The 15,801-nt window shown below is 33.4% G+C and overlaps 1 protein-coding gene across 3 annotated transcripts in view; it reads left to right on the top strand.

Moving 5' to 3' along the window:
* The window catches only part of ACER3 (alkaline ceramidase 3), a 159,862-nt gene that overhangs the window by 50,041 nt on the left and 94,020 nt on the right, over window positions 1-15,801 (top strand). For 2 of the 3 annotated variants that reach the window (XM_058545555.1, XM_058545554.1), the window contains exon 2: window positions 3,631-3,741. In XM_058545555.1, coding sequence (XP_058401538.1) covers window positions 3,631-3,741 — 111 coding nt within the window. Of the gene's footprint in view, window positions 1-3,630; window positions 3,742-15,801 lie in introns of those variants that run through there. The other variant, XM_058545556.1, reaches the window with a different exon arrangement.

Genomic DNA, 15,801 nt, shown 5'->3' with positions numbered 1-15,801 from the left:
GTGCTGTTGAATTCAGTTTGCTAATATTTTGTTGAGAATTTTTGCGCCTATCTTCACCAGGGATATTGGTCTGTAATTTTCTTATCTTATAGTGTCCTTATCTGACTTTGGTATCAAGGTAATGCTGGACTTGTAAAATAAGTTTGGAAGTATTGCCTCCTCTTCTATTTTTTGGGAGAGTTTGAGAAGATCTGGTGTTAATTCTTCTTTAAATATTTGGTAGAATTACCACTGAAAGCACTTGTCTTTAGCTTTTCTGTGTTGGTAGGTTTTTGATTACTGATTCAATCTCATTGCTTGTTATTGGTCTATTCAGATTTTCTATTTCTTCCTGAGCAGTCTTGGTGGATTGTATATATTTAGGAATTTATCCATTTCTTCTAGGTTTTCCATTTATTGGCATATAATTGTTCATAGTAGTCTCTCATGATCCTTTGTATTTCTGTGCTATTAGTTGTAATGTCCTCTTTCATTTCTGATTTTATTTATTTGAATCCTCTCTCTTTTTTTTTGAGTTAGTCTAGCTAAATGTTTGTCAGTTTTGTTTATCTTTTCAGAAAACCAGCTCTTAGTTCATTGATCTGTTTCACTCATTTCCCATCTGGTCTTTATTTCTTGGCTTCTCCTAACTTTGGGCTTAGTTTTTTTTTTCTCCTAGTCCTTTGAGGTGTAAAGTTATGTTGTTTATTTGAGATCTTTCTTTTTTCTTAATACAGGTGTTTATTGCTATAAGCTTTCCTCTTAGAACTACTTTACTGCATTCTGTAAGTTTTGGTATGTTGTGTTTCCATTTTCATTTGTTTCAAGGTAGTTTTTTATTTACCTTTTGATTTCTTTACCCCATTGGTTGTTCAGGAGTGTGTTGTTTAATTTCCACATATTTGTGAGTTTCTAGTTTTCCTTTCATTTTTGATTTCTAGTTTTATACCATTGTGGTTGCAAAAGATACTTTGTATGATTTCACTCTTCTTAAATTTGCTAAGACTTGTTTTGTGACCTATCATATCTGTCCTGGAGAATGTTTCATGTGTGTTTGGGGAGAATGTGTATTCTGCTGCTGTTGGATGAAATGTTCTGTATATGTCTGTTAGGTCTCAAGTGTAGTTGGAGTACAACTTTTCTGTATTGATTTTTTGTTTGGATGATTGTTGAAATTGGGGCATTGAAGTTCCCTACTATTACTGTATTGTTGTCTATTTCTCTCTTCAATTCTATAGTTTAATATATTTAGGTGTTCTGATGTTGGGTGCATATATATTTTCAACTGTTTATCCCCTTGATGAAGTAACCGTTTATCATTACATAATGATCTTCTTTGTCTCTTGTTACAGTTTTTGACTTAAAGTATATTTTGGCTTACATAAGTGTAGCTACTCATGCTCTCTTTTGGTTTCCACCTGTGTGAAATATCTTTTTCCAGTCCTTCTTTTTGAGCCTGTGTGTGTCCTTAAACCTGGAATGAATCTCTTGTAGCCAGCATATAGTTGAGTCTTGTTTTATAATCCATCAAGCCACAATATGCCTTTTAATTGGATAATTTAATCCATTTGCATTTAGAGTAATTATTGATAAGTAAGGACTTACTAATGCCATCTTATTAATTGTTTTCTGGCAGTTTTGTAATTCCTTTCTTCCTTTCTTGCTGTCTTCTTTTGTGAATTGTTGATTTTCTGTAGTGGTATGCTTTGATTCCCTCCTCTTTATCTTTTGTGTGTCTACTGTAGGTTTTTACTTTGTGGTTACCATGAGGCTTACATAAAACAGCTTATAGATATAGCAATCACTTTTATGCTGATAACAGTGTAACTTCACATACTAAAACTCTACCCTTTTACTTCTCCCTTTTAGGTTTTTGGTATCACAATTTACTAGTTTTTTATTGTGTATTCATTAACAAATTATTGTAGCTATAGTTATTTTTAGTACTTTTGACCTTTCACCTGTATACTAGAGTTAAAGGATTAATACACCATCATATTACATTACTAGAGTATTCTGAATTTGACTATATACTTACTTTTACTAGTGTATTGTATATTTTCATGTTACTAATTAGCATCCTTTCATTTTAGCTTGAAGATGTTGTTTTTTTAATGTAAGCATTTATAGCTATAAATTTCCCCCTTAACACTGCTTTTGCTATGTCTCATGAATTTTGGTATGTCATATATTCATTTCAATTTATCTCTAAGTATTTTCTAATTTCCCTTGTGATTTCTTCTTTGATCCATTGGTTGTTTAAGAATATGTTGTTAGTTTCCACCAATTTGTGAATTTTCCAGTTTTCCGTCTGTTATTTATTTCTAACTTCATTCTTATGTGGTTGGAGGAGATACTTTGTATGATATTTATCTTTTTACATCTATTGAGACTTAATTTATAGCTAAAATATGATCTAGTAGCCAGCCCTGGTGGTCTAGTGGTGAAGATTTGGTGCTTTCACTGCCACAGCCTTCATTTCCTGATCAGGGAACCACGCTACCCATCTGTGTCTGCTGCATGTTGCTATGATGCTGAAAGCTATGCCACTGGTATTTCAAATACCAGCAGGGTCACCCATGGTGGACAGGTTTCAGTGGAGCTTCTAGACTAGACATACTAGGACCTGGGCACTTCTGAAAAAATTGGTCGTGAAAACCCTATGAATACCAGTGGAGCATTGTCTGATATAGCACCAGAAGGTGAGAGGATGGCACAAAAAGATGGGGCAGTGTTCTCTGCTATACATGGGGTCCCTAGGAGTTGAAATCAACTCAACAGCACTAACAACAACAAAAAACGTATGTTCTATCCTGGAAAATGTTCCATGTTCTCTTGAGAAGAATGTATATGCTGTTGTTATATGGTAGATTGTTCTTTATATGTCTGTTAATTGATATTTATCTTGACATCAGCTCCTATGTTGAAAATACTTCATTTGGAATTTTGAATGTATTATGTCACTTTATTCTACTTAGAATCAGTTTATAAAATAGTTTAGCCATTTCTTTTCCCATTTTACTTCTTATTTCTTCTATTGGGGTTTTTATCGTTTCTTTGCTATTCATGTTTGAGCTTTGTTTTTGTAAAGATAGCAACAAAAACCAGATTAAGATCCATTAACCTTTTGTGTTATACTGGAAACATAGGAACTGGAAACTAAAAACATGACCACGAAAATGAAATTTTAAAAAGACATGCAAAATGCAATGCCCTGAGTTTTTTGCTATTTTATTCAACAGACAAAATTAACTCAATTCCATGTCTTATCTTGTCGTACTGTATCCATGGACCACCCTTTCAGTAGTATTGGTGTAGGGTGCCTTCTTTAACTCATTTTTTTTGCTGTATCTTTGAGTTCTTTCTGAGATACTTTTTCTTTTTACCTTCAGAACTTAGAATTTTCTTTAGTGGATGTTCTGGTTGAAAATTCTCAGTTTCATTCGTCTCAGGGTATCTTTATTTTACTTGGATTCTTGTAAGAAATTTTTGTTGAGTAGAGAATTATTTTGCTTTAGCACCTTGTAAATATCTTTCTGCCATCTTTCTGAGAAGTCACCTGTTTAGTTTTTGTTAAGGGCCAAGTGCATGTATCTTTATTTAAAGTGGTATTGATTAATCTAATTATCTTTTTGTGTTTCTGTCCTACAGGGAATACAGTGAGTAACCTGATTATGATTATACCTCCAATTTTTGGTGCAATTCAGAGTGTTAGAGATGGCCTGGAAAAGCGGTACATTGCTGCTTATTTAGCACTCACAGGTATGTATAACACTTCATCTAAAAAATGATATACAGTATTCAGATGGGCTATGTTTCTTATTTATTCCTAAAATTGGTTCTCAATTTTGTATTGTTTATTACACAACTTAAATATATTCTGAAACTTCTGAATTAAAATCCCACAAATCATGCCAGTATATTGAGCTGCATTTTAAATAAAATTTTTTAAAAAATCACAAAATATTTTAAGATGACAGAAAAGAATAAACATAACATAACCAATATACCCATGTATCTTACCACTCAGCATTGTCAGATCTTAACACTTTGCAATATTTGTTTCAGATCTTTTTCTTTTTTAAAGAAATAATCTAGTATAGGTAAAATTGAAACTCCCTTTGTATGCCTGCCTGATTTTATTTCCTTCATCCTCCCAGCTCACCCTCCCAGAGTTAAATTCCATACTGAATTTGATTATCATTTTCTCACATATTTTTGTGTTTATACTACATATACATGTATCCTTTAAAGTGTATATAGTGTGGTTCGCATATTTTTAAATTTTTGGTAAAGGATACCATACTGTATCTAACCTTTTGCAACTTAGTCAGTTTCCTCTACTTGTCTGTGAGGCGGGAACTGTGTCTTCGTTATCTTTGTATCCCTCTTGTCTGGCAATTTAGTGGTCCTCAATAAATGTTGGATGGATGGATGAATGAACTTTACCAGAGCCTAAGATGGGAAAATCACTCTGTCACGTTCTTGCATTATCATTATAAAGACAAAAATAGCAAAGAAACTGGATTCTAGTTTGTTTCTTTTATATAACTTTCTCAACTAAACACAATTTCTTCTGTTTTAGCTCAAGGTCGATACTATTTATGCATGGGCAGAAGGGACTTTTAATTACCACAAAACTGTAAGCTATAGTATCATTCATATTACTCAATTCAATCACACAATTCAATCATAATTAGATTCATTATTGGATATGAGAGACTTGAATTTCTGAATCTGTTTCTCATATGCGTGGTGTTTTAAGAAAGTTACTTGATTTATCTTCAAAAGGAAGACTTGTTCACCAACTTAGTCTTTTGCCATATTTCCTGGATTGTTTTAAGAATGTTTATAAAATACCCCCAAATCACAATCAGTAATAACAATAAGAATAAAAAATATTTGAGGGACTTCCAGGTTGCCCTAGGAAAATGGTGGCCTCCTAAGTTAGAATTTGTCCACTCATCCTCCCAGAAAACCATATAGATTAAGAAGGAAAGTAAATAAAGCCACACTTAACTCATACTTTTGGCCTTACTAGGAGAAAAAGAATACTATGAACTTCATATTAATTTTAAATAAGAAATAAACACCAAATTTCAATAGACCTATCTTTGATGTTTTAGACTCTGTCCAGTATTTTTGCCATAAACATCTTTGCCGCAAGCAGTTTTGCTACAAACATCTTCACTACACAACTAATTGGTTGTAAGGCAATTTTGCCATAAAAGAAAAATAACTTGTTGATTGGCAATTTTGGTTTCATTTGGTTACAGATGGTTTTCTTTTGGTTCATATGGTTTTCCTTTGGTTACAACACTTCTAACTGAATTAAATAGTCTCAAACAAAAAAATGAATCAAAAATTTAAAAACTAATAACAAAAATAGCCCCTTCCCCCCTAAAAGAAATAAAATTAGAATTGATTAAACTTAGGAAAGAAATTAAGGCTGAATTACCACGTGTTGAATGTTTAATAAGGACTATCTAAGAAAGACAGAGAAACAAGCAAGAAAATAAAAATGAGATAAAGAAATAAAAAGAGTTAAAGAAATGGGAAGACAGGCAAAGAAGATCCAATATACATATAATGGGAGACCCTGAAGAAGAAAAACAACAATGAAACAGAACTTATATTTAAAACTGTAATTGAAGAAGACTTTTTGGAAATAAAGAAGACCTGAATCTGTATATTATAAATTAAAGGTCCATTTTTGCCTCATAAAACTGACTTGGAATGGTCAGCTCTGAAACAGCCTGGTAAAACTACTGGATTTTAAAAATGAAAAAAATCCTCAAAGCTCTAGGGAAAAAGAGCAGATTACTTACAAGGGCAAGAAAATTAGGCTGGCATTAGACCTCATCAGCAACATACAAAGAAAGGCACCAGTGGAGCAGCATTTTAGTGCAAGCCAAGGACTGTGTATTCCAACCAAGTTGTTTTTTAGGTATCCAGGTTATAGAAAACAGTTTTAAACATGCACGTACTCATTGAATATTGTACACATGACTCCTTCCTGATGAATCCACGAGCACTGCACTGTCTAATTTAGTAGCTGCTAGCCACATGTGGTAATTTAAATTTAAATTAATTAAAATTAAGTAAAATGTATAATTCAGGTCCTCTGTCACACTAGCCGCATTTCAAGTGCGGCTATATTTCATTTCAATGAACGCATTCAGTTGAAACGCATTTCAATACCCATATGTGGCTTGTGGCTACCATATTGGGCAGTGCAGATATAGAACATCTCCTTCATCATGGAAAGTTCTACTGACTGCCTTGTATTAGAGAGTGATGTTCATCCAACTAAGAGAAGACTGGGAAAACTTTGGCAAAATGTCTGATGATGAGCATTTAATATATTTAACTATTGATCTAAGACTAAAGCAGAGGTGGGGTAAAGATTGAAGAATAGTATATGGACATCATATGGTCTGATAAAGTAGAAAGAATGCAGTTCTTTAAATGGGAGAAGAAAGGGCAAAGTAGAATAAGTTTGTTGACTGCTGCCTTGGTAATAAGTTGAGTGTTAAAGAATATGACATAAAAGTAACAGAGCAGATAGTAAAAAGTTAAGTAAGAAAAAAGGGGGGGGACTCAGGGTACTAAAGGCATAAATACAAAAGTAACCCCAGAACAAAAAAACCTTTTCCTAAATACCGAAAGAATTTTTTTAAAGGGAAAAAAAGACATATCACTTAGAGAAATACACATTAAATATAAAATAATATATGTGACAAGTATAGTAAAGCAATATGACAGAGTTGAGATTAAACATATCAGTTGTATCAATCAATATGAATCGGCTTAACATGTATCAAAAGAAAAAGATTTTCGAATTTTCCCACTAAACAAGATTAAACTTTATGCTATATACAAAAGACACACCTAAAACAAAGTGATTCAGAAAAGTTAGAAATAATAAGAAAGCAAGGATAGTGATTCTGGTATCATATAAAGTAGAATTCCCTTCAAAAGGCGTTAAATGTGACAAAGAAGGACTTTATAATGCTAAAAGCTATGATTCACAATGAAAACATAAGTTATGAATATCTCTGCACTAAATAATACAGCTGTCACTTTTATGTGGCAGAAACTACAAGAGATACAAAGAGAACTAGATAGAAACATAAGAATAATAGAAGATTATATGCCACACTTAGGATAAGACAGGTAAAGTGAACAAAAAAAATCAACAATATCTAGAAGATATAAACAACATAATCAATAAAGGAGATCTTATGGATTTATGCTGAACTTTACACCCTGATGATAGAGAACATACCCTCTTCTCAAGTGCATATAGAACAGTCATAAAAACAAAACAGTAAGTTCCACGAAGTAGAAATATTAAAACAACATCCTCTGATCACAGTGCATCCATGCTAGGAATTAACAACAAATTCAAACCTAAAAAGGCTCTTCCTTTCTGAAATTTTAAAATCTTCGATTAACTCTTGGTTGAAAGGGAAAAGGTAAACTGAAATTATAGAATTCCCAAAATACAATGGCAACAAAACTCTGCATACCTGAATCGATGAGGATTTATTTAAAGTAGTCAAAAGAGGATAATCCATAGGCTTAAACACTTACATAATAATAAAAGATAATAATGAAAAGTGAAAAATTAAAATCTCAACTCAGAAGGTAAGAAAAAAGACCACAAAGTAAGCCAGATGAAAGTTCAAGGGAGAAAATTATAAAGATAAAAGCAGAAATTAACAAGATAGAGAACAGAAAAACATAGTTCTAATTAATGAATCAAAATTCATTTTTTTAAGAAAAAATAGATAACTAGCTAACTTAAGAAAAAGGAAGCAAGCATAAACATACAAAAGAAGAAATGACAAAGGGGAAATGTCCATTGAAATAAAGGAAAAAAATTTTAAAACCTCTATATACATAAATTTAGAATAGGATAATTTTCTAGGAAAATACAATTTCCCAAAATTGACCCCAGGAAAAGATAGAAACCTTTGAACAGATGAATGTCTGTGTAAGAAATGGAATAAGCTATCAAGGAACTCCTCCACAAAAAAGCACCAGGCCCAGATTGTTTCACCGAGAGTTCTACTAAACCTTCCAAGACCAGATAGTCCCAATACTACATAAATTTTTCCAAAGCATAGATAGTGAAGGAAAATTTTCAAATTCTTTTTATGAAGCAAACAACATTGTTATGTAAACCTGATAAAAATGCCATAAAAAAGAAAATTAAGGACAAATATCATTAATGAATATCAATGCAGATATCATAAATAATTAGCAAATAAAAAGAAATGAACTGCTCTACATGTAACAACATGGAAACCTCAAAAACATTTTGCCAAGTGAAAAAACTAAAAGACACAAAAGACCACAGGTTATATGATCCTATTTATATGAAATTTCTAGAAAAGGCAAAAATATAGAAATCATATCTAGAAAAGGCAAAAATCATAAGTTACCTGGGGTTTAGGGTGGGAGTAGATGTTGACTGCAAACGGGCATAAGGGAAATGTTTAGGGTGGTGGAATTATCACAAAACTGGATTGTGCTGATTATTGCAGAACTCTTTAAATTTACTAAAACTGATAAAACTGTACACTTACAATGAGTGAATTTAATGGTATATCTCAATACTTGTTTAAAAAATAAAAACCAATGGACACAGGAAATGGAGGAATGTGGATATTCTGTGAGAGAAGGAGGGGTATTCAGTCCTTACATCTCAGGGGTGGGGTCAAAAGAAGAAAGAAAATAGTCAGAAGAATATAGATATAGAAAATTTTAAGTCAGTGATTGCACGTATAGGTGCTGTGATTCTTCTCTGGTGGAATACAGCTACAGTCATGCGTCCCTTAACGACAGGTATATGTTCTGAGAAATGCGTTGTTAGATGATTCTGTCATTGTGCGAACACCATAGAGTGTACTTACACAAACCTAGATGGTATAGCCTGCTACACACCTAGGCTCTATGGTACTAATCTTATGGGACCACTGTCATATATGTGGTCCCTTGTTGACTAAAATGTTATGTGGCACATGACTATACTTTTCCCATTGTACCTGATAATTAGAATCCAGGCAGCCACTCCTAATTAGAATCCAGGCAGCCACTCCTAATTGTTCAAGATTAGACGAATCCTATTTGTCACCCTGAGTTTGAGGATTTTCTCTTCTCTCTTAACAAGGATGAATGTCTTAAGTGATTTCCTTTGCATATTAATGACCAAAAGTCATTTTTTGATGTTTATACAGATATGATGATTTGAGTAACTGTTCCACGTATTATGGTAATCTGCCCTCTTCTAATATTCCTATGAATTTATGGAGGAACATATTTTCTAAATTATTTTTTCCTGTAACCTTCCAACTGAAGTAGGTTTGGGGGTAATTAAGGGAGACGAAAATATAGCGGAATAGAGGCATCATGATCCAATTCTTAACAGGAGACAGGCCTCTTTTTGTATCAGTATCTCTTTGTGGAAAGGCATCCTTATAAAATTCAATCTCTGAAGCTCAGAGAAAGCCCTTGGGCTCAATTTTTTTCTTTTAAAAGGCGAAAGATTTATACGATCTGAAGAGAAACCAGAGTATATCAATTTTTGTCTTTTAATTTCTTCCCATTACATCACAAATATAGGTTAACCACTCCTTATCCAAATCCTTGGGACCAGAAGTATTTCTGAATTCAGATTGTTTTTGGATGTTAGAAAATTAGTAGGTGGTGTATACTACAGTATACCTACTAAGCCCACCAAGACGTGGGGCAGCACTCTGTAGGTGAACATATTCATATTGCTGCTTAACATATGAATATTCACACTCACTGGGCCAAATAATTACTGTAAGTAGCCTCATGTCCGGTCAGGTCAGTTTTTGTTGTCAAATGCATTTGTGCCAAACTTAAAGAACAAAATACCTTTCGGTTTTAAAAGCTTTTTTTGGAATTATATTATTAAACAAGAGATTTAAAATTATTTGAAGTTGTGTTGTTTTATTTTAAAAAGTAGTAGTAAACAGGATCTAGCCCTATATTAGGAAAATAATACCCCACGACAACCAGAGTTTGTTCCCAGAGTGCAAGACCATTCAAATTTAGGAGCTCCATTAATATAATTTACTATATTAATAGAGTTAAGAAGAAAAATCATATGATTGTCTCCATAGATGCTGAAAAAGCCTTTCAAAACTCAACACCCATTTCTGATTTAAAAAAAAAAAACTCAAGAAAATAGGAGTTGATGGATTCTGTCTTAACATGATAATATGCATACCTCAGTCCTAAAGCCAGCATTTGACTCAGTGTGGAAGCACTAGAAGCATTTCTATGAAGGTCAAGAACAAGGCAAGTATGTCTATCTCTGCTACTATTTAACATAGTACTGGAAATGTTAGTGCTTTTATACCAGAGAAAATGATTAAGGGCCTAAGAATTGGAAAAGAAGGCAAACTCTCTCTTTACAGATATCGTAGTATTTTTGAAAACCAGCTTAGAGAATTATCAAGCTAATTCAAGCAATAAAACTATTTAGTTAGGTTTCAGGTTTTAAGTTATCATAAAAAACAATAGCCTTCATATATACAAACAGTATCTCATTAGATATAATAGAAAAGAAAACCCCATGTAAAATAGCATCCAAAAAAAATAAAATATCTAGGAATAAATTTAATAAGAAATGGGTAAAATCTATATAAAGAAAACTTTAAAACGCCTCTGAAAGACATGAAAGTAAACCTGAACAAACGAAAAGTTGTTTTTGGATAGACAACTTAAAGATGTCAGTTATGTCTAAGTTAATTTATTAAAATAAATAATACTAATAAAAATACTAATAAGATTTTTTTATTAAGACAAGTTGATGCTCAAGTTCATATAAAAATATAAACATGCAAAGATATCTAAGAGATCTTTTAAAAAGAAGAGCTATAAGGATGTACAAGTCCTCCTATATATTAAAACACACTGCAAAACCTGCATAGGTGAAATAGTACGGGTATTCCGGTAGACAGTTCAGTGGTATGAAAAAAAGTAGCATGAATAGACCCAAGTCTATCTTAGAGTTGAGTATATGATAAAGATGGTGTCTCTAATCACTGGGACAAAAATGAACATTTTAATAAATGGTGTTTGGAAAAAGATAGAATAGATGTATTCCTTACATCATACATAAGAATAAGTTCTAAATTGATCAGAGACCTAAATGTAAAAACTAAAGTCTTGTAAGTACTAGAAGAAAACGTGTGAATTCTTCTATATCCGGTGTGTGGGGAAAGTCTTTGTAACTATGAGTCAAAATCCAGATGTAATAAAAGAAAAAGTTGGCCAAGTAAATAAAAACTTTGGCATGGCAAAAAAAAACTCTAAGCAAAATCCAAAGCAAAAGACCAAATGGTGAAAATATTTGTGACATACACTATGGGTAGAGGTTTAATATCCCTAATACAAAAATGACTTTTAAATATGAGAATAAAAGGAACCAAAAATCGATAGAAATAAATGGTCAAAGACAGACAGAAAATTCTCCAAAAAAGATATTAAAAAATAGCCAACATATATAAGAAAAAATATTCAGTTCACTCATAATAAAAGAAATGCAAATGAAAACTACACTGATATATTATTCTCATTTATCAGATTGGCAAAAAGTGAAACACTCAACAACACATTCTTGGCAAGGTTGTGGGAGAAATAGGCACTCTTCACACGTTGCTGGTGAGAATGCAAAATTTTTGTGGGTGAATTTGGCAATATCTAACAAAACTAAGAATTTTATGTGACCATATATCCCAATAACTCAAAATTAAATGTGCACAAGATTACTTATTGCCAAATTATTTCTAATTACAAAATAATGTAAACAGCGTAAAAACTCATATGTAGGAAATTGGTCAACTAAACTGGTATATCTACACAGTGAGTACTGTGCAGATGTAGAAAGAATGAGGAACATTTCTGGTTGATACGGAGTGATTTCTAGGATTTATTGTCAAGTAAAAGATGCAGAATGTAAAAGTGTGTATATGTGTGTGTGTGTGTATGTGTAGTATGTAACTTTTTTGTTGCAGAAAGAAGGGAAATAAGAAAATATGCATACATCTGCTTAGTTTTTCAAAAAGAGACAGGATGAATCAGAAAATAATAAAATTGGTTACTACAGGGGGTTGGTGGAAGGCTAGAGGAAGGAATGACAATTCTCTGAGTATACCTTTTCATATCATTTTTATTTTTGGAATCATGTTACGATTTCACGTATTCAAAAAATATAATTCGATCACCAAAACAGGAGTAGGGGATATTAGGGGGAGGGACCCTAACATTGAATACAAAGAACAAATTGCAAAAGAGACACATCTGATAAAGGACTGTTATAAATTTAAGACTCAACAATAAGGAAACAAGTAACCTGAATAAAAAATGGGCCAAAGACCTTAACAGACACCTCACCAAAGAAGATATACAGATGGCAAATAATATGAAAAGATGCTTCATGTCATATGTCATCAGGGAAATGCAAATTAAAATAACAGTGCCATCCCACTATACATCTATTAGAATGGCCAAAATCTACAACATTGACAACACCAAATGCTGACGAGGATGTGGAACAACAGGAACTCTCATTCATTGCTGGTGGGAATGCAGAATGGCACAGCCACTTTGGAAGACAGTTTGGTGGTTTCTTAAAAAACTAAACATACTCTCACCATACGATCCAGCAATCATGCTCCTTCGTATTTACCCAAAAGAGCTGAACACTTATGTCCACACAAAAACCTGCACACAGATATTTATTGCAGCTTTATTCATAATGCCAAAACTTGCTAGCAACCAAGATGTCCTTCAGTAAGTGAATGGATAACCTGTGGTACCAGGTAACAATGGAATATTATTCAGTGCCCAAACGAAGTGAGCTATCAAACCATGAAAAGACAAGGAGGAATGTTAAATTCATATTACTAAGTGAAAGAAGCCAGTCTGAAAAGGCTACCTACTGTATGATTCCAACTATATGACATACTGGAAAAGGCAAAACTATGGAGACAGTAAAAAGATCAGTGGTTGCTAGGAGTTGGGGGGACGGAAAGATGAATTGGCAGAGCACAGAGGATTCTTAGGACAGTGAAACTGTTCTGTATGATACTATGATGGTGGCTACATGTCATTAATTTGTCCAAACTCACAGAAGGTACAACACCAAGAGTGAACTGTAATGTAAACTATGGACTTTGGGTGCTAGTGATGTGTCAGTGTAGAGTCATCATTATAACAGATGTACCACTGTGGTTGGGGATGTTGATAATGAGGGAGGCTGTGCATGTCAGGGGGCAGGGATTATATGGGAAGTATCTATATCTTCTTCTTAGTTTTGCTGTGAACCTAAAACTGCTTTAAAAATTGTCTTAAGTTAAAAAAATGTACTGTACTGTTTATCAAATGGAGAACACAATGGCACAGGAGGAAAGTGAAAGTATTAATCCAATTAACTTTGGAGTGGTATTCTCATGACACATCCCCAATTTGAAAACAAAAGGAAATTCAATGAAATCTTGAACCTTATTTTACTAATTTATTAATTGTATATTTATTTATTTACTGTTTATTGTTGCTAGTGGTATGAGTATAGCAATTCTCAAGTTATTTTTGTGTGCATTTTAGGATTAAGCAAATGAGGAAATGTATTGATATTGTTGGGGGCTAAGGTTTTCACGTGGAAGAAAGGAGGTACAAATTGGATGGGAGAAGGCAAGGAAGAACTATGTGGTTTTGGATTGGAATTAGAGGTATCAACATGATTAAAAAAAAAACAAAAAAAAGATTTCACATACTGTGACCTCTGAAAGGTCCTGGAAGCAGTAAGCCTCAAGTAGCAATGAACATACCTAGTGCCCAGGCCTTGGTTTCTAAAAATCTTTCCTCACTAAAAGGAATTAAGGCTTTGGGCCGGCCCCGTGCGGTTAAGTGCACGCAGGCTCTGCTGCTGGCGGCCCGGGTTTGGATCCCGGGCGCGCACCGACGCACCGCTTCTCTGGCCATGCTGAGGCCGCGTCCCACATACAGCAACTAGAAGGCTGTGCAACTACGACATACAACTATCTACTGGGGCTTTGGGGGAAATAAATAAATAAAGGAATTAAGGCTTCTTGGAGATATGGCTGATTTCTGGGCTGAGGCAGGGGAAGTACAAGATGAGTCTGGAACATCTTGTCATGCCACAAAGTAAGAAAGTGCTCAAAAAATGAGGAAATCGTCTCAAAATGACACACAAGACAGTTTAGCCAAACTGGAACAATTTTAGCTTCCGAATGAAAATAACAGTATTGGGTTATAACACATGGTATAGAAAAAGGATCCACAAGTTCATACTGATACTAACAAATAAACAAATGGTGTGAGAAGGGAAAGCTTTTTTTTTTTAAGAGTAGAATTGCCAACTAGTAAATGTAAACAGAATAATTTCACCAATTTGCAACCATCATAGTAATAATTGATTCAGACAAGAGTCATCAGTGAATGCTAAAAATATTGGGTGAAAGTGTTTGGGGAACATAATTACACAGCCTGAAAGTATCTCTCGACAGATTACTTGGTAATTACAAATTGAAAAATGGTAACAATGCAGAAATCTGGCAGATACCACCTTATTCAAGTCATCAAAGTTAACATCATTAGTAATGGTACAAACTAACAGCTGGTTCTTCCTGGTGTGATGCACTGAAAAGGAAACAACATCGCTTATATGGTATTACTGCCAAAAGTGTATAATCTGAATCAAATGATGAGAAAACAATCAGAAAAATCCAAATTGAAGGGCGTTCTATGAAACAACTGACCTGTTTGCTTCAAAAAATGTTAAACTCATGAAAGACAAAGAAAGGCTGAGGAACTGTTCCGGATGAAAAAAGACATGACAACTAAATGCAATATGTGATCCTAGATTGGATCCTGAACTGGGGCATGAAGAGAAGAAGATCTAAAGGGGAATACTGAGCAAATCAGCAAAATATGAATAAGAACTGTATATTAGACAATAATATTGCATTAATGATAAATTTCCTGAATATGATCATTGCACTGTGATTATCTAGGAGAATGTCCCTGCTTAGGAGATACATGCTAAAGTATTTAGGAGTAAAAAGTCAGTCTCTGAAACTTACTCTCAAATGGTTCAGCAAAATAACAATAATGTGTTTATTACTTTATTTTATGTACTGTTTAAATATATGTAGAGAGGTAAGATATGGCAAAATGTTAATAGTAAATCTAGGTTAAGGGTATATAGGAGTTCACTGTAATATTTTTGTAAATTCTGCAGTATCTTAAAATATTTTCAAAATAAAAGATTGACTTGTTAAAAAAGTCAATAAGTGCTTTGTTGAGCACTTATTGTCTGCATGCTAGGATACCAAGCAATCTAACAATAAATAAGAGATTTGGAGTAAGTAAATATACGAACAGAGATGGCTAGTGATTACAGGAGGAATATTTTTGCTGATTTAACAATCTCTCTCTCCTTCTCTGTGTTATTTCTAGACCTTATGCTTGGTTTTGTGATTGCACTTATATCACTGTACGTGTTAACTGTCACAATCTGTTTTTAAGTGTCTGTCCCTTCCACAGGACTAACCTTTCTGAAAGTGGGGCTGAGTCTTATTCTTCTGGATTTCTGGCATCCAGCAATACCTGGTGCAAACTAAACACATGAGAATGTTTGATGAATGAATGAATACTTTATTTTCAATGCCTCTAACAACAGGCATGTTTTGCTAAGATTTCTTTTTCATATACTTGTGTGAATTTTTCATTGAGATAAGTCTCCCCACCAAAAAATGT

The sequence above is a fragment of the Diceros bicornis genome, chromosome 7 (assembly GCF_020826845.1).
Source record: "Diceros bicornis minor isolate mBicDic1 chromosome 7, mDicBic1.mat.cur, whole genome shotgun sequence".
In the NCBI taxonomy this organism is placed as follows: domain Eukaryota; kingdom Metazoa; phylum Chordata; class Mammalia; order Perissodactyla; family Rhinocerotidae; genus Diceros; species Diceros bicornis.
This window is presented reverse-complemented; position numbering and strand designations above follow the sequence as displayed.